Genomic DNA, 23,782 nt, shown 5'->3' with positions numbered 1-23,782 from the left:
CGCCATCTCGTGCTATCTACATGAAGCACCTCAGTGGCGACCGCTTTCGGAATACACTGCCCCTATTCTAGTACTGGAGCCACCATAACTGTATCTATGGTACCGAGCCGTTTGTGAGTTTGCGCGCCTCACATGCGCATTATTTTACAAAAACACCAATATATAAAGAATGCATGATTTAGATACTTAGAACGCAGGAGATGTAGCTATAAAATAAATATTTGAGAAGCAGGGACAAAACAATGCTGATGTTGGTAGTCGCAAGCTACCAAAACTGGCTGAAAGTCCCGCGTTTTTTGCCAGCAACATTGATATTCGCAGTGGCGGAAAACGTGTGGCGGCAATGCATGCGAAACGAAACCTCGCGAAAAGCTTCGCAGCGCCGTGCTGCTGTTCGCTCCATTCACTCAGTTGCTTGCATGTGAAACAGGCTTTAGCAATCGTGGTTTAACGCAAGTGGCTGATAGGCCGGCGTTGACGATGACTGACTCAGCACCGGCACCGCAGGCGTGAGGAAGTCTGTCCGACGTATCTTGAGAGGCAAAGTTCTGACTGGTGTTACAGAAGTCGCTGGGCGCGGTACTGCTGAACTTAGTGTCACAAGTTGGTGGCTGGACGCACTTATATTTATTCAATCGCGTTTTTTTACTAATGGTAACAACATGTCATTACTTCGCATTATTGGTGGCACCTCCAGGACACCAAAGCGACAACGAGGACATCAAAGCTAGAACACGAATTGGTCTGTGGGTTGGCGCTCGTCGAAGCCTGCGCGTGCCAGGGGTGTTAAGATTGGCTGTCTGCTCTCGCAGACAGCCATTTTTTTGTGCGAACACCCCCTGGCATGCTTCGGCCTCCGCGGCCCCAACCTACGGGCCACCCTGCTTCCAGCTTTGATGCCCCCGCTACCTCTTGGGTGCCTTTGAGATCCTGCGCCACCTGCTTTATTATAACCTCACGTGCTCTCCTGAGGCCTCTGTTTGCCGGTTACATGTGCCCTGTTGGAGCAATGCTTGTAAAAAAATCCAATCTATTGTCGCGACCCACGACTTATACAGCACCAGTCAGAACCTTGCCCCTTAAAACACAGTGGTCACCTAATGGGGCGTCCGTGCCCACTGCCTCACCGCGCGGGCGTAAGCTCGACCACACTCCACAATGCCGTCATGTCGGGGGGGGAAAGGGGGGGCAAACGCATACGTTACGCGCTAAGAAACCTCCTCCATAGTGCCTAGACAGAGTCATATATTCAAGCAGCAAAAGCCCCCCTGATTTTCTCTCGCGCCTGCGCACCAACGACTGGCGTTCCCTCAATGAACGTCTCGTAGGAGCTGTTCCGCGAGATCACGCCGCATTTTGACGCGTACGAGCCAAGCCTCACCGTCTGCGCATGTGTGGGCGCGCGTCCGCAAGTGCACGTGTGGTGTGGGCTTAAGAGGAAGCTTTAGCTCGGGTGCTCCTATCTAAATACATCTAAAAGCAGAATTCGTTTTTCTCGGCAACCACTGCACCAAATTTTACGAGGTTTATAGCATTTATAAGAAAAACTTAAAATCTAGTGACTGTTGGTTTTAAATTTATGAGTTAGGTCGTCAATATTTTATTAAAGATTGGCAAAAATAGAAAATTTTCGAAAAACGAAAATATCAAGTTTGCAACTTTTTAACTCAACAAAAATGATAATACAATTCTGTGAATTGCATCTAATAATACATCTAAAGCGGACAAAATTGGTATGTTACACTTGAAGATAAAAAAATGTATTAATGGGGAAATAGAACTTTTGCAGAACCCTTATAACCAATGTAACAAATTCACGTAAGATGTAAAATGACATATCAAATTTGTCTGCTTTGAATGATCTAATGGATGGCGTTTACAGAACCACGATATCAGTTCTTGATGCAGAGCTATGAATTTGTGAACTTCGTGCTTCTATTTTTTCCAACTGGTCAGATATTTGAAAATCGTTTTAAGAAAATTTAAACCCTAAATCGAAATTTCGCTTCCAACAGTCACTAGAATTTAGCTTTCTCTTTCAAATCGAACAAATTTCATTAAAATCAGTTCTGGGGTTATATCTTAAAACGTTTTTGCGTTTTACATGTATTTGAATAGGCCGCGTCGGAATTAGGCCCGAGCTAAAGCTTCCTCTTAAGATGTACGGCGCCCGCGGGGGCGCGCACTTCGTCGACATCGCAGATCGCTTTCAAGATACGGCGCACGCACGGCCGCGCCAGCAGCCACCCGAGTAGAACACCCCCCCTCTCTTTCCCCCGCCTCCCTCCTGTATCTCGCGGGCGATAGACGCGGCGCTTCCGCCGCGCTCACCTCTCTCCCTCGCGCGTCGGCTTACCCTCGCAAGCCAGCTGCCAACCCGTGTCGATACGGCAAAAGTTCGTTTTCTACGCCCGATTTGGATAAAAGATGCCACTAAATTCGTCCGCTGTAGCCGATAGTCCGTAGTAGCGCGGTCCGTTAAAAGCGAAGTTCGTTGCATTAATAAAATAGGCAGAACAAACTAAGGCTGAAATACAGTCCGTTATATCCGAAAGTGTGTTGTACGCGGGTCCGTTGTAACGAGCGTAGACTAGTGGGAGAGAGCGCAGTAGACTGGAAGGAGCTATGCGAAGCTTTCTACATCGGAAAGTTGGGTGCACAATTATCTGTGAACGTTACGGATGCACGGCGGCAATCTACACAATTTCTCCACAATCAACTTCAGTTGTAAGTCCAGTGCTGTCCTGTGCGTTTCGTTTTTCTATGCGCTTGCATATATACCTGCTAGAACTATCACAATAATAGGTTGATTATTGCAAGAAAAAACGAAGGTCAAAGTTATTTCTTAAGTTTTTCGCTGAAACACATGCGCGAGTACGTCAGTGTGACGTCCCTAATTGCAAAGTATTTTTTTTTCGTATTTAGGATGTTGTGGCTTAGTAAAGGCCCTTGAAACTTACTAAGTTCAGTCTTTGGCTCTTTAAGAATGCAATGTAGTCCATCTCTACCGATAAAAAATTAACTAGGCCTGAGCAGATACCGTTAAAATCCATGACATCACTGCAAGCTAATGCAGAAACGTACTTCAAGGTAGCATTGACACCCGTCTATTTTTTGCGTCTTTTCTGGCGTACCATTCTCTTCACATGGCAAGAGTGGCTTTCTTTTGGTATTGTAGAAGCATAATTTACTAACACAACTGAAATAATTCTCTTTAGTTTAAGAAAGAAAGTAAATAGTGAAAGATGACCACCTCTCACATAAACTTCGATAATGCTGGGCAAGTTGATGATGACAACTGCTAATATCGCAGTGCTCCCCAAAATATGCTTTGTTGCAATCCATCAGAAACACGAAATGTCGGAACTCAAGCATTCCCCTGGTTTTTCATAAGAAGCTCTCACACAAGCACCACAGAGAATTTATGCTCAGCTTTACTACACAGTTTATCGTGCAGCTAAGCAAAATAAACTGGAAAACATATGGAAGAAAAAAAGGTGTGCTTTCAGGGATGGCTCTAATAATAATGCCCTTTTGTTCACTAGATCCTAGTTTCTCTATGCAAGGACAAAGTTCAAACACAGCTTTCGTTTCATACTGCAGAAGTCGTACACATTCAGGTGTTTCACGTTCCAAATCCTTGACCAGTCTTTGCTGTTAACAGGTCCCAGCTTGGGAATATTTTAATATCACTGCTAAATCAGCAGCAACATTCAAATGGCCTTCCCTACAGCAGGCATTTAACCCATAGTTTTAGAAACACAGGTTCAAAAGAGAGAGAAAAAAAAAGAATTCTTCCACCATTAAAGAGCACCTCACCAGGCCCGATAGCAAATTTTGGTTACACGCTGTAAGTTGTTAGTGTCCTCTAGGGAGTATTCTGCCGCAAAATATTTTTCACATCGGCTCATTAATAGCCGAGATATAAATATTTCAGTGCCGCGAACCCATGATTTCACAATAAGAGCTCCACTGCATAGCGAGACACTCTCTCCATTCGCCCTGTCTAGCCTCCGCAAGCGAAATTCCTTCCCTGCGTTCTCCCATACCGGACCTCGAGGATCGCATGACGCCTACGTCACGGGCCCCGCCATCATTTTTCTTTCTCCTCGCATTTTTTTTTTTGCGGCACTGCGCACTTCTGCTTACGGCGTTGCGCGCGATCTGATGTGATGTCTCGTTTCGCGCAGTGCACAAGGACACATGACTAGCGGTATAATTCAGTGCTACACGAATACTGAGGCAGAACAAGCAGATCGCAGAGCAAGACCACGCGCTGGAACACGGTAGAAAATGGCATAGTTTCGGCACCTGCACACGTGACTGCACGACCAAGGGAACAAGCAGACGAAGCGGAAGTACATCTCTTGCTTCGGTGCGAAGTAAAAAAAAAAAAAAGAGAACACGCAGACATTCCGCTTGTGTGTTTTAGTATTTCTCTAAACTTCAATTCGTCAATTCAAGCAACAGACAGCACAGATAACAGATGTCTTGAATAATTATCAAAGTCACGTGTCACCATGAGCGAAGCCACACTGCAGACCCGACTACATAGGCGTAGGGACGCGACTACGTCACCGTCCGGCTTGGAGCGCGGTCGCCGCGAGAGTAAGGGACAACGGCGTTCGAATTAAAATTTCTGACCTTTCCGCGCCGCGTAGCGATGTAGTTCTTTGCAAACACGATCGTTTGCCCGCATTGTATGCTCTGCGCTTGTCAGCTCAAAATAGCCAGACGCGGTGAGGGGCCCTTTAAGCACAACGAAAGTCACGAACCGCAGTTGTGATGCATGCTCAGCCAACCCAAATAAGCTAACAATTAAGAACACAGAAACCCAGGCAAACATCTAACTGCTAATTTCCCCATAAAGACTGTGCTTTTTAGCAAACTAAAACAAAGAAATTGTTGAAGATTCTAGTACATAGCACTCAGCGAAACCAAAGACAAAGAGGCCAGATAAAAATGTTGCAGGAATGTTACCAGACCGTTGTCCATTCTTAAGGGGGTACGGTAGGGGAAACCCTCAAAAAAATCGAATTTGCAATTTTGGCACAGAAAAATCGACTGCACTATTAACAAACCTGCGGAAGCGCGACCTCGAGCGCCCGCTCAAAGCGGTTCAAATGTTGCGCCGAGGTGTGCCGCGCGCCCTGCCGTTTAAAAATGGCGGGCGGAGGCGGGTTTGTTTATCATTGCGTTCGTGATTTTCTTCGTTATGGCGTGGTTTTTTGTTTGCTTGTGTGTGTGTGTGGTAAGTAAATTATTTGTACTAAAAATATATTAATTAAAAGAAAATGAGAGATCCACTCAATCGTAGCAATTGCCACAAAGGAATCCCATACGGTTTCCTCGAAAGAAAAAAAATCGCAGTTGATGAAAAATTCGTCCTGATCCGGGGCTTGAACCCGGGACCACCGCCTTTCTGGGGCAGCCCCTCTACCATCTGAGCTAACCAGGCGGCTAGCAGATGGCAGGGCGATGTCGAATTTGTGAACTCGAAGCAAGAGTTTGACGTAATAGTCCTTTGTAGAAAAGAACTATTACGTCAGGCTCTTGCTTTTACTTACGTGGTCATGGTCGCCTCTGTTTCGAATTTCAAGCGTATTACTTGCCCAGAAGATGGCACGATCGTCCAGCGAATGGAGCAGAAAGCGAACTTTAAAGGTAACTGGTCTTCTGAGCAAATGTATTCATGAACGAACACAGAACACCAATGAGTCGCTCAACCAACCCATCTGGTGCCACTGCCCTAAGAAAACTGTCAGTGGTTACGCATTGAAGACAGCAACTAACAATGCTGTAGCCTACTGGAATGACGGTAATTCAGCACAAAAAGCTGTTCTGGAGGCCCTTGGAATTGTTCCAGGTCTGTTTTGCAATATTGCCCTCGATAGGATGGACGATAGGATGGATGTGCCTCTTGACAGGGCACAATTGCCGAGAGCAGGAAAGGACAAGGGACAAAAAGTAACACTAAGAAGGGTTTTGGAGACACCTGGAAGAAAGTCAGCAGGGAAATGTATTCTTCTGGGGTACTTTGAGCATCCACAAGCAGTATTCGAACACAAAACTTCATTTTTCTCAAATTGCATTTTTTATTAATTTTTCAAATTCAATGTGCCTTTTTTCAGAAAGTATTCATCCCATTCCAGTGAAACTTTGTACACATGTACTACAACCAGTAATAAATATTCTGAACTAAAAAAAATATCCGATATGAATGATAACACTGGGAAAATTTACATTGCAAGAAACCCCCCTTGTGGCTTTGTGCAAGCAGAGGAGGAGGAGGAGGAATGAACGTTTATTGTGTGAAACAGCGAGAAAGTGTTCTTTCTTCGCCCTAGGTGGGTGGCTCTCTTAGTCCAGAAAGCCGTTGGCTAATGCCGCAGCCCAGTCCCGGTCCACCAGACTTCGCTGATCTTCCAGGCTCTGTCTTTAACATTGCCTCCCACATTTCTTCGATCACTTGTAGCGGTTCTGGGGCATCATCTTGACTGTTCTCACGGTGTGGGCACACCAACACCATGTGTTGGAGGGTGTCCGGTACATCACAATATCGGCCTAGGTATGAGAATTCGGTGGGGTGCATTCGGTGCATGATAATTCCATGGACATAAGTATTCGTTTGTAGTCTGCGGAGGGCAGTGGCTTCTTCCTTGCTTAATTTTGGATGTGGTAAAGGATACCGTCTTCTTTCCAGTCGGTAATGTTGCAATATTAGGGCGTAATTGATGGGAAAGTCCTCCACCCTGGTCGCTTTCCGGAGACCATGCGGCAGGAAATGCCGGCTGGTATGCTCTTGGGCGACAGCATGTGCTGCTTCATTTCCTGCCAGGTGTTCGTGGCCTGGGGTCCATGCGACGTAGGTTTCAGGTAGTTCTTGGCGTCTTATTTCTTTCAGAATCTTCACTGCTGCGGCAGAAATTCGGCCTTTTCGTAGGTTTCTACATGCCGTGTGCGAGTCGCTCAAGATGATTGCTGTGTCTTTGCATGTGACGATGCCGAGGACGATGGCCACTTCCTCCGCCGTTTCTGGACTTCTGGCCGGTATGGTGGCAGCGATTAGCTCCTTCCCTTGGTTGCTGGTCACGGTAATTGCATATGCTCTTCTACCTGGGTATTTTGCCGCATCTGTAAATCTCGTGTTGGGGTCCTTTGAGTATTTCTTGTTCAGCGCTCTGACTTTGCTTGTCTTCTGTCTTTGTGGTATGTTGCATGCATGTTGCGAGGTATTGGAGCGACTGAGATAGAGTCACGAAGAAGTGGCGGCAATCAGGCTTTCACGTCGCGAGTCTGCTAGCAGAGATTTTTTTTTTAGGTGTGAACTTAAATGTGGATATATTTCTTTAGTTCAGACATAGCCTATGGATATTTAGAATAACACTGCGTAATGTCATCACATTACTCTGTGTGGTTGCAGAGAAAATGTACATAAAAACATTAAACACCAGAAATTTCGGTAGTGGGCCACCAGAAAATCAAACCATCTCGACACAAACAAAGTGTCTCGTATTGTACCCAAGAGCATCTTTTGTAAGCGCGTGAAATTTGATGTGGATATTAGCAGCTGTTTCTAAAATATTACATTAAAAGTGACATGTACCATTTACCCCACCATACCTCCTTAAACACACAAAACTGATCTAGAACAGGTTCACTCATGCCACGTAATGTATAGAAAGACAGCATTCTTATCAGAAGTTTGACAACATGGCCAAGACTTGCCGGGTATTGTTACTACAAATACGTTAAAATCATACTGGCCAATTCACACGGGCACGCCGTCACATTTATTTTTTCATGACATCAGAAGCAATTTCAATTATCAAACTGCAAGCTTACCCTGATAGTAGCAAGAATGATTTGCATGGCCTCCTTCCTTGAGTAGGTTTCTTGACTGCTGAACTCTCGCTGAAGCAGCTTAAATAGCATGTTCATAATTTTTTTCAACTGAAAAGGAATGAGAATCATCTCTGTAATGCTAAATGGGCAGGAGCTCCTGAACTTCAACCAAAACCACCAAACTCATGCCTACTCTTGCATCATCATCATCAGCCTCGTTACGCCCACTGCATGGCACCACAATAAAGCTCGACCAATCAATCGGTTATGCAAGGCTTGTTACACAGAAATGAAATTAACAATGGCACGCATATTGGTGTGTTGGAGTGTCGTATGGCATTCAGAACCTGTGTCAAGTTGGCTGCTGTACTTGTTCACAATCATTTGTTACAAATGGTAATCTTTCAATCTATAGCAAATTTCTGTGGCAGCACTCATGAATTGCCAGTGAGTGACGTACCTATGCTTCTGCTTGGGTACAGAGCCAGCATTTGGTTGGTGCATCTGAAACGCAGCGAGCTATACACCAGGCCCTTACTGTGCGATTCTTTGGTGAAGCCGTATGGCACCAGGAAATTACAAATTATGATAGTGGCAGACTTACACTTTCACACAGCTTTTCAAGCACTTACTGAATGAAAATAAAAAATGAGGCCGAGATCAACGCCTCAAAACCTGACACCTGGAAGCATCACATACATTTCCATTAGGAATGCCACATAATACTGAAACGATGAGATACGGGCGAACCAAGCAGCGGTTAACTTTCTGGGCATCATTATTCAAACACCGAGATATCCTATCTGTCTCTCTGATTTCTCTACCAATATATTTTCTAGTTTCAGTTTTATGCCATGTTTGCTTTGCGCTATAGCAGTTCACATTATCCAATAGCTTTCACTTTAACAAGGTGATAGAACATGGTCGAAAACAGTATCACTTTCCTAGACAATTGTAGTAAAACAATGGGCCCACTTTCTTTTCTTTCTTTAAAGGGGCCCCTGAACGACCCTTTGGGCTTGGTGAAATAACAGTCTGCAGGTTGCATACGCTGCTGTGAACATTTCAGCCAAGTTTTGCTGTTGTATGCGGTGCGTTAAGCTCGCAAGCAGAGCACGAAGTGACTTTTCTCTCAAACGCTCTCTTTTCAAACAGAAGCCTGCTCCTCACTCTCTACCCGACGCTTATTTCTTAATAAAGCGGATTCCCACATGTGGCTGCTTCTGGTAGCTACGATCGGCTAAGCAGAGTAGATACCGCGGCCACAGCGGAGTGCCGCCACAAGGCTGCGTCTCACCGAGGACAACCGCATTTGGCTTGCATTTAGCACATCGTAGGCACCAAGAACATAGGTTGCGGAGTCTACATTAACATACAAAATGAAATTTGAACTGCGTGCCATGGTGACATTTAAAGGCGGAGCGTTGTGAGCATACCCCACTCTGCCATAGCCTTCGCACTGCAAGGCATTGGAGAAGATACGGGAGTGCAGCGGTCACCGTTCAGACTCAGACTCAGACTGCTAATAACGCCGCTTCTTCTGCACGCACTGAAGTACTTTTTGCGGCAAAGTATTTCTGAAATAGCCTATTTTCACTTCAAATGCTTTTCTCCACTTCAATAAAAAGGGTTTCAGGACCGCTATAAAAACCTTGGCTCCCATGGCTGAAACTCCATGGCTGCAACTGCGATCCCGTTAAGTCTAGCACTCAGTGCTCCTCCTCTGAGCTTTGTGTTCCAATTTTTCCACTCTCTTTCCATTGTGCAGACAATGCTTCTCCCATACCCTCGTTTCCATAGGGCAGAGAAGAGCCCAAAAGGGAGCATGCTACTTCTTCACAAAACTTAATGATTAGCATTCTCACTTAATCAAGCAATAACAGGTGATCCTGTTGCGGCTAGGGTGGAGTTTGGGGCATGAAATCCCCCAAGCCCTTTCACTATGATGGGCTTGGGCTTATCCATTCCGTTGTCGTAGTTCCCTCCCGTTCATACTTTTCTCTGGTTTCCAGGTAATGATGGGTGTCCAGGTAATCCAGCCCTCAAGAGAGTATGTAAACCGGCTGTTGAAGGATTCCATGAAAGGACCTCAGCCCGTGCGTGACCCACCAGACTGAGCGAAGTACGTGGTGGGCAATGATTGTTCATCATTGCCCACCAATGATGAACCAGGTGTCGCTGGATTATTTCTTCCAGAAATCTCAAATCAGCTTCTTGAGGTGGAAATACTGTGGGTTATGGATAGCATGGGCGTGGTATTGCAACGGAATTGACAATAATGCTTTGCTGCTGGACATTCTTCAGATTCCCTAATCACCTTGCCTAGGGAAGACAACGGGATTAAAAGCAGATACTTGTCGAGAATGAGCACAGAGGGTCCTGATGTGAACCGAGACGTTCAATGTGCTTTTGCATGGAGTGGGCTTCGCACTGGAGCCATATAACTAAGCTAATAAACCCCTTTTCCTTCATTTTCTACAACCTGACGTCGTAGTCGATGGGCTTGGGATATTCCATGCCCCGAACGCCACCCTAACCGCAACAGGATCACCTGTTAGTGCTTGATTAAATGAGAATGCTAATCATTAAGTTTTGTAAAGAAGTAGTATGCTCCCTTTTGGGCTCTCTTCTCTGCCTTATGGGAATGAGGGTATGTGAGAAGCATTGTCTACACAATGCAAAGAGTGGAAAAATTGAAACTCAAAGCTCGGAGGAGGAGCATTGAGTGCTAGACTTAACGGGATTGCAGTTGCAGCCATTAACTGCGCTTATCCATTTCGTTGTCGTGGTTCCCTCCCGTTCATCTTTTTCTCTGGTTTCCAGGTAATGATGGGGTGAGCGCTTTTAGTCTTTGTCCACGCTGTGCAGACGTCTGGTTACGTGCGGTGGTTTGACCCGTGGCAAACATCCAATTAACACCCTTGGTGGTGTTGAGACATAACAATCCCCACATTGATGACAACACTATTGGCAATAAATACAACTGCTCCATTTCTACACTTAGTTGTAGTTGTGGTAAGTTAAAATGACATTGTAGATTCACTTTTTAAAATCAAAGAAAAAAGGGCTACTCTACCTCAGCTTCAAAATTATAGGAAGCTGTGGCAGATGTGCTAGCAGCACCAGAAGCTTGATTTTCTTGCTGCAGCTGCTTCTGCTTTTCTAACTCTTGGCACTGAAAAAAACAAAACAAAACACAAATCTTATTATAGCATACGTATTTCGTGCAGAAAACATATCTACAATTGGCAGGAGCACAGGCAAAAATAGGCCACACAGATTTCACTTCACTAGGCTCTGCACACCCCAGCAATGTTGGCATATATGTCTAGAGAACTAACACTTGAGTAAACATTGTTTAAACTATATATATATATATGGTGAAACATTCACAACATCCCCCACGGGAAAGCCTTCATAGTTTTCTCACAATATAACATTTGGAACAGTGCAAATTTCAGCTCCATGAACCTCCCACCTCCTCCTGTTTGAGTGCTATCCTAACACCCCCAGGACAGGAGTTGTAGAACTTTTAACACAATCGCGCAGTTTACAACTTCCAATGTGCTCCATGCAAAATTAGCTGTGGCAGAACATAACAGCTTCTACAGCGAAGCTGTATATGGCTAGCCGATCTGTCCGTCCGTCCGTCTGTCCATTCATCCATCCGTCTGTCTGTCGATTGCCTGTACACTGAAAACTCCCCTGGCACAGCCCCACACGCATGCGCAATGAAAAAAATCATAAAAGAGAAAGAGGCGCGCAACTAGCCAACACTGCCTGTTTACTTCTATACATGACATCACGCTACCTGGCCCGAAATATCCATTGACAAGGCTGGCGTGATGAAAGCGGTGACGTCACAGTGACTGTTGCCTGCTTGGGAGCATTCTCATTAGATTCTATGGCAGTCAGGCCAGGTAACATGACATCATGGATCGGAGTGAAAAGGCCTTGTGCTACCTAGGCGGTGTTGGAAATTCAAGACGATGAGCAAAACAAGACCAACGTGAAAGCGGGAGTCAACGTTTCGACAAGTGGACTTGTCTTTTTCAAGGTGACATATGCGTTGCTCGGCACAGTATGTATAGGTAGGGTTCTTCTAAAGGGGAGAGGGGGTAAGGCAGGTAGGTATGGCAACGAGCGAAGATGTGTTAACGGCGAGGGTGTAGAATTGAGAATAAAGGAGTGCCGTGCAGAAGGCCGGCGACACGGCCATCTGTCACTCGCATGTCAATGGCCGTGTTTCAGTTGGGGTGTCAATAGTGTGCACAGCACCCCTCTATTATCTGTTTCACTGGTGGTCATGGGCTATCCTGTCTGTGAAAGAGATACTAGAAGGAGCAGCAGAAACTGATGCTCGTAATATTATATATATATATGTAAGCAACGAACACTGCGCCTTCACTACAAGACCCTGTTTTTCTAAGAAATCGAGGTGCCTAGAAGACATTGAGGAGACAGTCCCACAAGCGGCGGGCTGCATGCCTGCAGCCTCGCCGCCACCCCTGGTTCGACCCCCCTTCGCTGACCGCAGGCATCTCCCTCCGCCTCGAGTCCCGCGTTTTACGACCCTGGCGGTGTACAGTAGCCTGGGTTGTAGGGAGAGTAAAGTTGCATTTCAAAGAGAAAGGTTGTGTGTCTGCTTGCTCCCCCAAGTTCGCGAGGCGCCCTTGTTGCGTGGGAGCCGCTTGGGGCGAGTGTACGCGTGAGCCTTACTTTGCGTCGCATTTTCTGGTCCACAGTGGCACATTCGCGGGCCGCTCTCGGCCAGAGCTAATTTTGTAACCAAGTGCGCAGTTAGCTAGCCGAGTTCGCGGTAGAGAACCCCTTTTTGTTTACACTCAGAAGTGGGATAATCCCAACAAGCCTCTCAAGATGAGCCAGGGAGGCGAACATCCGTACAACACTCGTCTTGCTGCCCAGTCGCGCGCTGCTGAGGAGGTGACAAGCGCCACCGAGCTCAAACGAGACAGCAGGCAACGCAATGATCGCGGTGCACCAGACCAGCTCCAAGAAAAAGTCGCCCAGCTTTCGCGACTGCAGGAGGAGATTCGGGAGCTCGGCAGCTCTACTCCTTTTTTTCCTCAACGCCGTCGTTCTAGCCGGATTCAGGCTCGAGCAACGCCATCTTGGGACAGCTCACCGAGGCCTTCACTGCAATGGCCCGCATGATGGAGAGGATGAATGCGCCCTCGACAGCGACAACTGTTCATGTGAGTCCAGACCCCTCTACCGCAATCCCAAGCTTTAATGGGGACAGCGCCCAAATCAGTGCTGAAGATTGGCTGGAAACATTTTTGCGTGTTGTGGACTTAGCCAACTGGTCTGAACAACAACGCCCAAATACAATTCACCTCAAGCTGCAGGGCCCCGCTAGGGATTGGCTAATCTCGTCAGCAACAAGGCATCAGTCATGGCAAGAGTTCGAAACTGCATTTAAATCAGCCTTCGTGACTGAAGAAAGCTTGCCGGACTTATGGAGGAGAATGGCCGAACGAGTTCAGAGTCATGACGAGGAGGTGACGAAGTACGTCAGAGAAAAGGAACGAATGTGCACCAGGGTCAAGCTAAGTCTGCCGGACACAATTACCGAGATTGTAAGATGCCTCTGGTCGACTGAAATGAGTTTCGCGCTGCGGGACAGAAGCTACAGTAGTGTGGACGAGTTGCTTCAAGCTATCAAAGCGTATGAAAATTTTACAGAAAGCCGCGAAAAGCAATTCCCATCGGCACAAAGATTCGGCAGCCGAAGCCGACCGAGCAGTGGCCACCAGCCATTTCTTTCGTCAACAGAAGTAGACGATACTGTACGCAGCAGTACTGTGCGAGAAGGAGTGCGACATGCGGATGGAGTACGTTGTTACAACTGCAAAAAACGGGCCACCTGTCGCGTCAGTGTTCTGAGCCACGGCGCCCACTTCACTGCACGAAGTGCAATTATGATGGGCACAGCGCGAAATTTTGTCCGTATCATGGCCGCTCAGAGAACGTGACCAATACTGTACGCACCACGCCTTATTTGAGCGACACCGCTCAAATAAAACGACATGTAATTCAGTTTTTTGGTGTCGTCCCAGTGGCTGCAGATGCTCAACCGATCGTAGTCAGCGAGCCAGTCTTCTACGTCATGGTCTTCGGTACCGCTGAAGATGGGTGGGTTGCGTTGATGCAACAGGCCGGGGCAGACCACGGTAGTCACCGGGGCAGCAGGTTGTGCTTGCGGTGGCCCTTCTTCCGGCATAATGAAGACAGGCTGCAGGGTCCGGTTGCGAAGTTCCAGAATTCCTGTTGTACCCAGCAGCTCCACCAATTGTAAAGGGGGTTTATTCAGGTCCTAGAGAAGCAGCGACCAACGCGGTAGCAGCAGCTAGGGCGCAGCCAGTGAACGAACTGGGTATGAGCCACGCGATGGCAACGGGGCTTTTTAGACTGCCGATCTTCGTCGTCACAGGTGGAACAAGGGACAAAAAGCAAGACAAATCATGGCAGCAAGCAGGATGCCCAGTTTGCTGAAGGCAGTGTACAAGATAGTAGTGTGCCCACATGACAGCTCCAAGGTCACCGTCTATGGGATCAATCGCCTAGAATGCTGCGTCGCCAACGCCGCGGGAATCTCCAGGAAAGAATCTGAAGATGACATGGTGTGTGCCAACTACAAACAGAGCATTCTAGCGATCAGCACGCCATCGGAGGAGCGTGCCGAAAAATACAGGACTATCACTCAACTGAAGATGGGAGACAAGGAGTTCGAAGCCAACGCATACGAGTCGGCTCCGGAGGATACATCTAAGGGAGTGATAAGAGGAGTAACGCACGAGGTGTCTCCTAGAGAAATAGTGGAGATGCTTGTAACACCAAGGAATCCGACGGTCCTGATGGCCAAAAGGATGGGAAACACCCCGAACGTCATCATCCTTTTCGACGGGCATCACGTCCCAAACTACGCGAGATACGGAAGGGCACTGGTCAAGTGCTCACTATACCGTAAGCAAATAGACATATGCTACCAGTGCGGACGCCTCGGACAGAGAGCCGATGTCTGCCCGAACCCGAACAGCAGGATATGCAGAGGCTGCGGGATGGAGAACCCGCCACAGGACCACGAGTGCGAAGCAAAATGCCAGCTCTGCGGCAAAGACCACCCTACGCCGATGTAATGCCAGATACAAGTTACCATACTTGGTAAAGAGGCGCCGCTGGGAGCGAGTCAGACGAGAGGAAGAAGCGATGTACCACGAAAGGGAAGCTGAAAGACTGTACAGGCCAGGACGGGAAGACTGGAGACAGCGGTCGGAACATCAGACAAGGGACGGATCTGAACTAGAAGATTTCCCCAAGCTCCAGGCAAGGGAATGGGGCCGCTCGACGTCAACAGAAGCAGATCAAGGTCGCGGTCCAGATCGAGATCCAGACCCAAGAACAATAATACCGAATCTCCCAGAGCACAGGGGGGAGGAAGATCCCAGGGCCCAAAAGGAAAGAGCAACGTCAACGGCGCCGCGGGACCCTTACAGGTGAGCTGGGCGGAGGCGGCTTTCGAGGCGCGTGTGGAGGCAGAGGCTGCTTTTCAATATAGAGTTAAGACGCTACAGAAAGAATTGGCGCAGATCAGGCAGAGCAATGTTGCGTTTATGGATGAAATTAAAATAAAAACCTCAGGGAAGAAAACGACCGTTCAAGAAGCGGGAAAGTGCCACGCAACGAGGAAACCTCGCGAGTTATAAGGGAGCAAAAAGACACAGCAATGGAAGAAGACGTAGCCCTCACCACCATTAAACATAAAACCGAGAACGCTCCGATTGAAACCGGAGTAAAGAAACCCAAGCCAGCCACGACGCTCCAAGGAAGACGGGAGGAATTTGAACAGAAAATCGAAACCAGCATCAAACAGAACGAAACAAAATTTGAAACTAAACTAGAACAACTGGAAGTGAGGCTTGAGGCAAAGATAGAGGTGCTAGGAAAGGTGATACTACAGCAAGTGCTATAAATGATGGTTGACTTCGAAGCGAAACTAGCAATATGGGGACCGCAAACAAGTATGGGGGGACCGGTTAAGACGGCCGTACACTAGGCCCCTGGTACCCGCTGAGGGATTGGAGAACCTGTAACGCCGCCATGGACAGACGAATTAGATACACGATTTGGCAATGGAATTGTAGAGGATACGATCGAAAACGATACATTTTGCAACAACACCTTAAAGACAAAGAAAACCCGGATATTATAATGATGCAGCAAACAAATGGGCTGGCAAAATTGTCGGGTTACAAGTCCTTTGGTACTGCCGAAGGGGAGATGAAGGCGCTAACGATGTTGGTAAAGCGAAATCACTCGGTCGTTCAACATGACACGGAAGTTAAGTCAATCGATCACATTCTTTTAGAACTCATACCCATGCGGAAAACGAAGGACAGTCTCTTTGTATTAAATATTTATAGCAGACACCATAAATTTCGATCGCTCTTTAAAAACACCCTAGCCATAGCGGACAACCGAGCGGTAGTAATCGGAGGCGATTTTAACGCCCAACACGCGTCATGGGGTTACAATATCGAAACTCAAAAAGGCAGGAACCTATGGCTAGACACGCAACAGGAAGGCCTGACCCTCGTGACCAACCCATCGGTTCCCACGAGAATAGGTACCAGCGTTTGCGCGGATACTACGCCAGATTTAACATTCACCAAGAACATACGGGACACGCAGTGGACAAATACGCAACACGACTTTGAGAGCGATCACAATATACTAGAAATAACGGTAAGGGCAGGACCGCCCGCGCAAGACAAAGGGTAAACCACTTAAGATTGTCGACTGGGACAAATTCAGGAAAATAAGGGAGGAGGCCGACGACATGACACAAGGTATTGAGGAATGGACCGAAAAACTAAAGGGAGATGTGGCGGCAGCTACGAAAACGGTCCCGCCGGAGGCGCATTTAGAGAATGTAGACAGTAAGCTTCTACACATGTGGGAAGCTAAGGCAGGGTTGCAACGGAGATGGAAAAAACAAAAACACAACCGGACGCTTCGTAGAAAGATAGCCAACTTGAACAGGGACATAGAACAGTACGCCAAGCAGCTATGCAAACAACAGTGGGAGGAGAAATGCAACAACATGGACAGTCAGATAGGAATGGCAAGAACGTGGAACATCCTTCTATATTTGTTAGACCCGGACGGGACAAAGTCGGCACATAGGCAAAATATAAATCGGCTAATACAAATGTACTGAGGGACAGAGCAAGACTTCCTCAAGGAAATCGAGAAAAGATACATCTCGCAAGCGCTGCCCGTCATACACCCCAACTACAAAGGGCAGGTAAATGACGAATTAGACAGCAAAATCGGCGAGTCAGAGTCAGACAGAAACTCAATACCAAGTCGGCACCCAGACTAGATGGTGTAACGAATAAAACGTTAAGGAACTTGGACGATGAGTCTATAGCTAAGTTAACCGAATATATTAACGAATGCTGGGAGGCAGGGCAGATTCCGCAGCAATGGAAGACGGCACAAATCGTGTTAATACCTAAACCGGGCAAGCGACTGCAAATTGAGAACTTGAGACCCATATCTCTTACTTCTTGCGTGGGGAAACTCATAGAGCACATGGTCCTAGTGAGGATAACCACTTACCTCGAAGACTGCGACGCACTCCCGCCCACGACGATAGGATTCAGGAGAAACCTCTCAGCGCAGGACGCTCTGTTACAACTAAAACATCAGACCATAGACAATTCGGGCAGATCGACAAAGGCAATTCTCGGGTTGGACCTAAAAAAGGCCTTCGATAACGTAACACATGCAACAATACTAGATAGAGTAAGCGAACTAGGACTGGGAAAATGCACGTATGATTATGTACGCAATTTTCTAACGGGCAGAAAGGCAAAGATCACGATAGCGGACCTAGTTTCGGAGGAGATCGAGATAGGCAGCACAGGTACGCCACAGGGCTCGGTCTTATCACCGATGCTATTCAATCTGGCGCTAATCGGGCTGCCAGCCAAGCTACAAGAAATCGAGGGTCTAAATCATACCTTATACGCTGACGATATCACCCTATGGGTGAGAAACGGAAGTGACGGGCAGATAGAACAAACGCTTCAAACAGCGGTTAAAACAATAGAAAAATATCTAGAGGGGACAGGGTTAACATGCTCGGCAGAGAAATCGGAGCTGTTGCTGTACAGACCGACTCGCAGAGGTCGCAAACCAGTCAACTACAGGGAAGATCTCACCCATAGAGAGGAAATACAGTTAAGGACGGCCTATGGGAAACCCATACCCAAGGTCGATAGGATCAGGGTATTGGGGCTCCTCATTGAAGCCAAGGGCAACAACGGAGAAACCCTCAGAAGACTGGAGGTAACTGTCGCGCAAATCATGAGGCTAATCAGAAGGATAACAAATAAACATAGCAGGATGAAAGAGGAAAATACGATCAGGTTAATACAGGCCTTCGTAATAAGTAGAATAGTATATGTAGCGCCGTACTTAAAATGGCAGGTCGCGGAAAAGATCAAACTAGAATGCCTCATTCGGAAAATATACAAACTAGCCATAGGACTACTGATCAGAACCAGCACGCACAAGTTGCTGCAATTAGGCCTATACAACACGATAGATGAGCTCATTGAAGCGCAATGTACGGCACAATATGAACGCCTCTTTAAGACTAGAGCAGGCAGACACATCCTAGAGAGATTAGACATAGGTTACCACACACAGCACAGGGTCAAGGTGGACATCCCAAGAGAGACGAAGGAAAGAATGGTAATACCTCCCATACCAAAGAACATGCACCCAGAAAACAATAAGGACAGAAGAGAGAACAGAGTGAAGCAAATACAGAAGAAATTCGGCAGCGATAAGGACGCAGTGTTGATAGATGCGGCTCGATACAGTCGCAGACGGGGGTTTACGGCAGCCGTAATCGATAGGGAGAAACGGTGCAAGATGTGCACGACGATACGCACCACAAGTAACGAGATAGTGGAAGAAGTAGCCATAGCGCTCGCAGTAGCTCAGACTAACGCAACCATGATAGTCAGCGACTCTCAGACGGCAATAAGAAACTTTGCCAACGGCCGAATCTCCCCAGAGGCACTACGCATTCTTCTTGCAGGAGGCCAAAATTACAAAAGAAAGATATACATCACCTGGACACCCGCTCACACCCTCGCGGAGGACGGCAACAACGTGGCGGTACATGATGCAACTTGAGGGCTTACGGGCCGAGCCGCAGTCGCAAGTGACGCCCCGACACCCCCCGGACGTGACTGTGCGGTAAATGAGTGGGAGTGGGAGGACAGAATGACAACATATAATGACATTCCAAAACATAGGTTACAGAGGCGCATATTCCCACGACCTCACGCAAACTTGACAAAAAGCAGTCTGTCGCATGGCGGAAGTTGCAAACTAGGACATATCCGAATCCTGCACTCTCGCACATCATATACCCGGATGTATATCCTACGGACAAATGCAAAACATGTGAATCCAGAGCCACTCTGGAGCATATATTATGGGAATGCTGAGGGATAAATAACAATAAAGAAAACGCAGCCTCTAGCAGCAGCCTTCGCCACGAGTCACAACACACACACTCACTACGTGGTCTTGGGAGGCGAGACTCTCCGAACTGGACCTGGGAAGCCAACTGGCGACCCTCGACCAGGCCCGGCGAGCCGCGATCGCCAGTGGAGCCCTGTCAGAGGGAACCACCCAGGAATAAACCGCGCAACGGTTTCTGCAATAATAAAGTTTCTCCTCCTCCTCCTCCTCGCACGCGCTGGGAAGCTGCACTGCTCAGCCCCGCCCTCGAGGATCAACTATGGGCGGTCCAGCGGGCCGAGGATGCCACCAGGACCCATGAACTCCTGGCTGCCACCTAGGCGGGGCCTTTGACCCTCCCCACCAACTCGCAGGGCACACAATAAAATTCTTTCCTCCTCCTCGAACAAATACTTTCATTCTTCACAGCATGGGTTCCACAAAGGATTTTCCCGCAAAACACAACTGGCCATTTTCCTGCATGATATTCACACCAATTTAGATTCTAACCTCCAAACAGACGCAATATTTCTAGATTTTGCAAAAGCGTTTGACAAGGTACCACACCAATGTCTACTACTAAAACTTTCTCTTGCGAACTTCCACCCCGACATTTTGCAATGGATTAAAGCGTTCTTGACAAACTGATATCAGTTCATTACAATTAACAACCGCGCATCTAACCACCTACCAGTGACTTCCGGTGTACTGCAAGGATCCGTTCTTGGACCCCTACTCTTCCTAGTATGCATAAATGACCTACCCCTGCACGTGTCTTGCAACGTTCGTTTGTTCGCAGACGACTGTGTCATTTATCGAACAATTACTAGCACATCTAATCAAGACTTACTTCGGGAGGACATTAACTGTTTACAGCAATGGTGCGACTGGTGGTTAATGGAACTTAATTCTAAGAAATGCAACTCGATGGTATTTTCTCGTCGGCGCAACCCATTTCCTTACCAATACACAATAACATGCCCGTGTGTGCTGCGCAGTCTTACAAGTACCTAGGTGTCACTATATATAACGACTTATCGTGGCGAACACACGTCAGTAACATCATTTCATCTGCTAACAAATCGCTGGGTTTTCTCAACCGTAATCTAAAACGTGCCCCCAAACCTGTTAGACTACTGGCCTACCAGTCAATAGTCCGACCGAAACTGGAATATGTGCCTACCATATGGAATCCACACCAAACATATATCATCAACGCACTCGAAGCCATTCAAAACCGCGTCACAAGGGTCATCCATTCTAATTATTCATATGATGTGAGCATATCTTACTTAAAGAAAGAATTGAATTTACTTCCCCTTTGTATGTGCCGGCACACTGGAACCCTTTCACTTTTCCATAAGTTTTATCACAGCTCGTTTAATCAACCACCCTATATCCTCCCCGCAGCCCGAACATCTCATCGTACATGTCACACTTGTCAAGTGGGCCGCCCTCGTAAGCGCACTGTTACCTTTTCCGCCTCATTCTTTTGCCATGTTGCTACAGATTGCAACAAACTGCCCCACCAAATCGCCGCCATCATTTGCCCTTGTACATTCATGGAGAATGTCGCAGCGCACTTTTCACAATGAAAATGACGTGTGTTAACAGACTTATATAACACTTTAGCTCATGTAGTTTTTTGTTGTTTGCGTGTTCAGTTACGTATTATGCAAATTATGTACTAATGTATTCCCACCCCTTATGTAATACCCCTATCAAGGGGTCCTTAAGGTAATAAAATGAAATGAAATAAAGTGAAATGAAATACGAAGGATAATTTTGAATCATGTATGACACCCAAAAATTTGTGCTCTGTGTGCACAGGGATGCGTTGTCCATCCAGTTCAATATCAACATCTGGGACTAGGCCTCTCCTTTGTAAAAGGATGCAGGAGCTTTCTTGCGGATTTAACTTGAACCCATTTTCACTTGCCCATTTCGACACTGTTCAGGCCAAGCTGAGCTTGTCGCTCACAAATTGCGAGATTGCACGATTTAAAACCTCAATGTATACTGAGTAGAACATAGTACAAGGAATTGATGACTGTAAAGAATTCATTTTTACGACAAAAAGAGTGCAGCTTACTACACCACCCTGTGGCACCCCCATTTCTTGCAGAAACTGCCTAGAAAGAGCACTTCCAACTCTAACACGGAATACGCGCTTTGACAAATAGTTTGTTACAGCATTAGGCATGTTTCCGCGAATGCCCACCTCCGACAAATTTCGCAATATCCCATAGCGCCACGTCGTGTCGTACGCCTTTTTCATATCGAGAAATATGGACAAGAAGTACTGTTTGTGTATAAAGGCATCACGGATGTGTGACTCTATGCATACTAGATGGTTGGTTGTAGAGCAACCTTCCCTGAAGCCACACTGGTAAGGGTCAAGCATTTTGTTATATTCGAGAAAATGTAACAAACGGCGATTTATCATTTTCTCAAATAACTTGCAAAGACAACTTGTAAGCGCTATCGGATGATAACTATTTACAGAGGATGGATCTTTACCTTGTTTTAATATCGGAATTACAATAGCTTCTCTCCATGTGGAAGGCAGGTATCGAGAAGCACAAATGGTGTTAAGAAGTGCGAGAAGTGTTATTTGTGTATCTTTGTGAAAGTTTTTGATCATGTCATATACAATCCTGTCAGCTACGGGTGCTGAGCTCTGACATGCGTTTAGAGAATATTTCAGCTCAGCAACGCTGAAAAGATGGTTATAGGCTTCATTCGGTCTGCATTTCCGATCTAATGTCTTACGTTCCAATATTTCTTCATATCTAAGGAACTGCCTAGAATAATTGAGCTAGAGACACCCTCGAAGTGCTCCCCAAGTGCATCTGCTTGCTCCTCCAAGGTATTCCCTTGATCATCGACCAAGGGTAATGGCTGGGTCCGCTGTCCGTTAAACCTCCTAAGTGCATTCCAAACTTTTGTCTCTTGTGTGTAGGAGTTTATGCTTGAAATAAATTTCTACCAGCTCGTTCTCCTTGCCTGTTGCCTTGTCCGCCTTCCCTGCGATTTGCTGTGCTTAAATTCCACGAGATTTTCTGCAGCTGGTGTTCGACGCAGTGTATTCCATGCCTTGTTTTGCTTCTTCCATGCCTGTCTGCAATCGTCATTCCACCATGGAACGCATCGTTTACATGAACGACCATTTGTTTGAGGGATGCATTTTTCAGCTGCGCCAATAATAAAAGCTGTAAAATGCTGTACTGCGTCATCTACAGTAAGATCATTGATAAAATCTTGTTTAAATAAGTTGATTCATTAAACTGCTTCCAATCAGCCATTTCTAGTTTCCATTGAGGCATGTGCGGTGAACGGTCATATTGCTCTGCTAGCTTGAGTAATATAGGAAAATGGTCACTCCCTAGTGGATTTTTGATTACCTCCCATTTCAGGTAAAGAATTAATGAAGCGGGGTCAATAGCCAGATCAATAGATGAGTAGGTTCTCTCTCATTAAAGAGGCATGCACCAGAGCTTACAAGAAAATTTTCAATGAGTCGCCCTCGAGTGTCGCACCGGGTGTCTCCCCAGAAAGTGTTTTGGGCATTCAAATCACCTACGATCATGTAGGGTTCAGGAAGCTGATCCATTGGGCAATTGAAATTCGTTTTTTTGAGCTGTTGATTAGGTGGAATGTACAACGAGCAGATTGCAACTAACTTGTTAAAAATGATTGCTTGTGCGGCGACTGCCTCAAGGTGCGTCCGAAGTTCAAATAAGCGACATGCTACACTCTTAACTACGATGGCTACACCACCGGATGAAGCATTAGCATCGTCCCATTCTTTCAGAAAAATAGCGTATTGTTGGAGAAAGTTTGTGTGGGCTTCAAGTGCGTCTCTTGAACACACAACACTTTCGGATTGTAGCTATGGAGGAGTTCTCTGATATCGTCAAGGTTATGGAGAAGTCCTCTAACGTTCCATTGTAGTATCTGTGTTTGTATTATGAGAAAAGTGTTACAGTAAAAGCTTGTTAATTTGCACCTCGTTAATTAGAATTTTCGAATTCAAACTAATTGGCACAGTCCAGCCATGCTCCATAGAGCCCCATGTATTGAAAAGCTCGTTAATTCAAATGCTAATCCGGTCCGCCACGGATAATTCGAACTGCGCGCTGCCATAGCCAGCTCGCAGTCTCTGCTGTTAAGCGACAGATGGCGCGACGTACACTATCATCATCTCTTTTCTGTACGCGTCCATCACAGACTGACACTGCTCGCGTGCCGCGATGTCGTCACGTGGAAAGTACCGTGCTAAAACGTTGAAGGAGAAATTAGAAATTCTGCGGGAAGTGGATGCAGGGAAACAGAGCAAGAACGAAATTGCAAAGAAGCACAATGTACC

The 23,782-nt window shown here is 46.7% G+C and overlaps 1 protein-coding gene across 6 annotated transcripts in view; it reads right to left on the bottom strand.

Moving 5' to 3' along the window:
- Positions 1–23,782, bottom strand: part of LOC139051668 (FK506-binding protein 15-like) — a 205,542-nt gene that overhangs the window by 48,016 nt on the left and 133,744 nt on the right. For 5 of the 6 annotated variants that reach the window (XM_070528634.1, XM_070528633.1, XM_070528637.1 and 2 more), the window contains exons 22-23: positions 10,922–11,023; positions 7,846–7,953 (exon numbers count right to left, since the gene is read on the bottom strand). In XM_070528634.1, coding sequence (XP_070384735.1) covers positions 7,846–7,953; positions 10,922–11,023 — 210 coding nt within the window. The remainder of the gene's footprint in view (positions 1–7,845; positions 7,954–10,921; positions 11,024–23,782) is intronic. The other variant, XM_070528635.1, reaches the window with a different exon arrangement.

Source organism: Dermacentor albipictus, unplaced genomic scaffold (genome assembly GCF_038994185.2).
Source record: "Dermacentor albipictus isolate Rhodes 1998 colony unplaced genomic scaffold, USDA_Dalb.pri_finalv2 scaffold_13, whole genome shotgun sequence".
Taxonomy (NCBI): Eukaryota; Metazoa; Arthropoda; class Arachnida; order Ixodida; family Ixodidae; genus Dermacentor; species Dermacentor albipictus.
The sequence above is the reverse complement of the archived record's forward strand: the minus strand, read 5'-3'. Positions and strand labels throughout refer to the sequence as shown.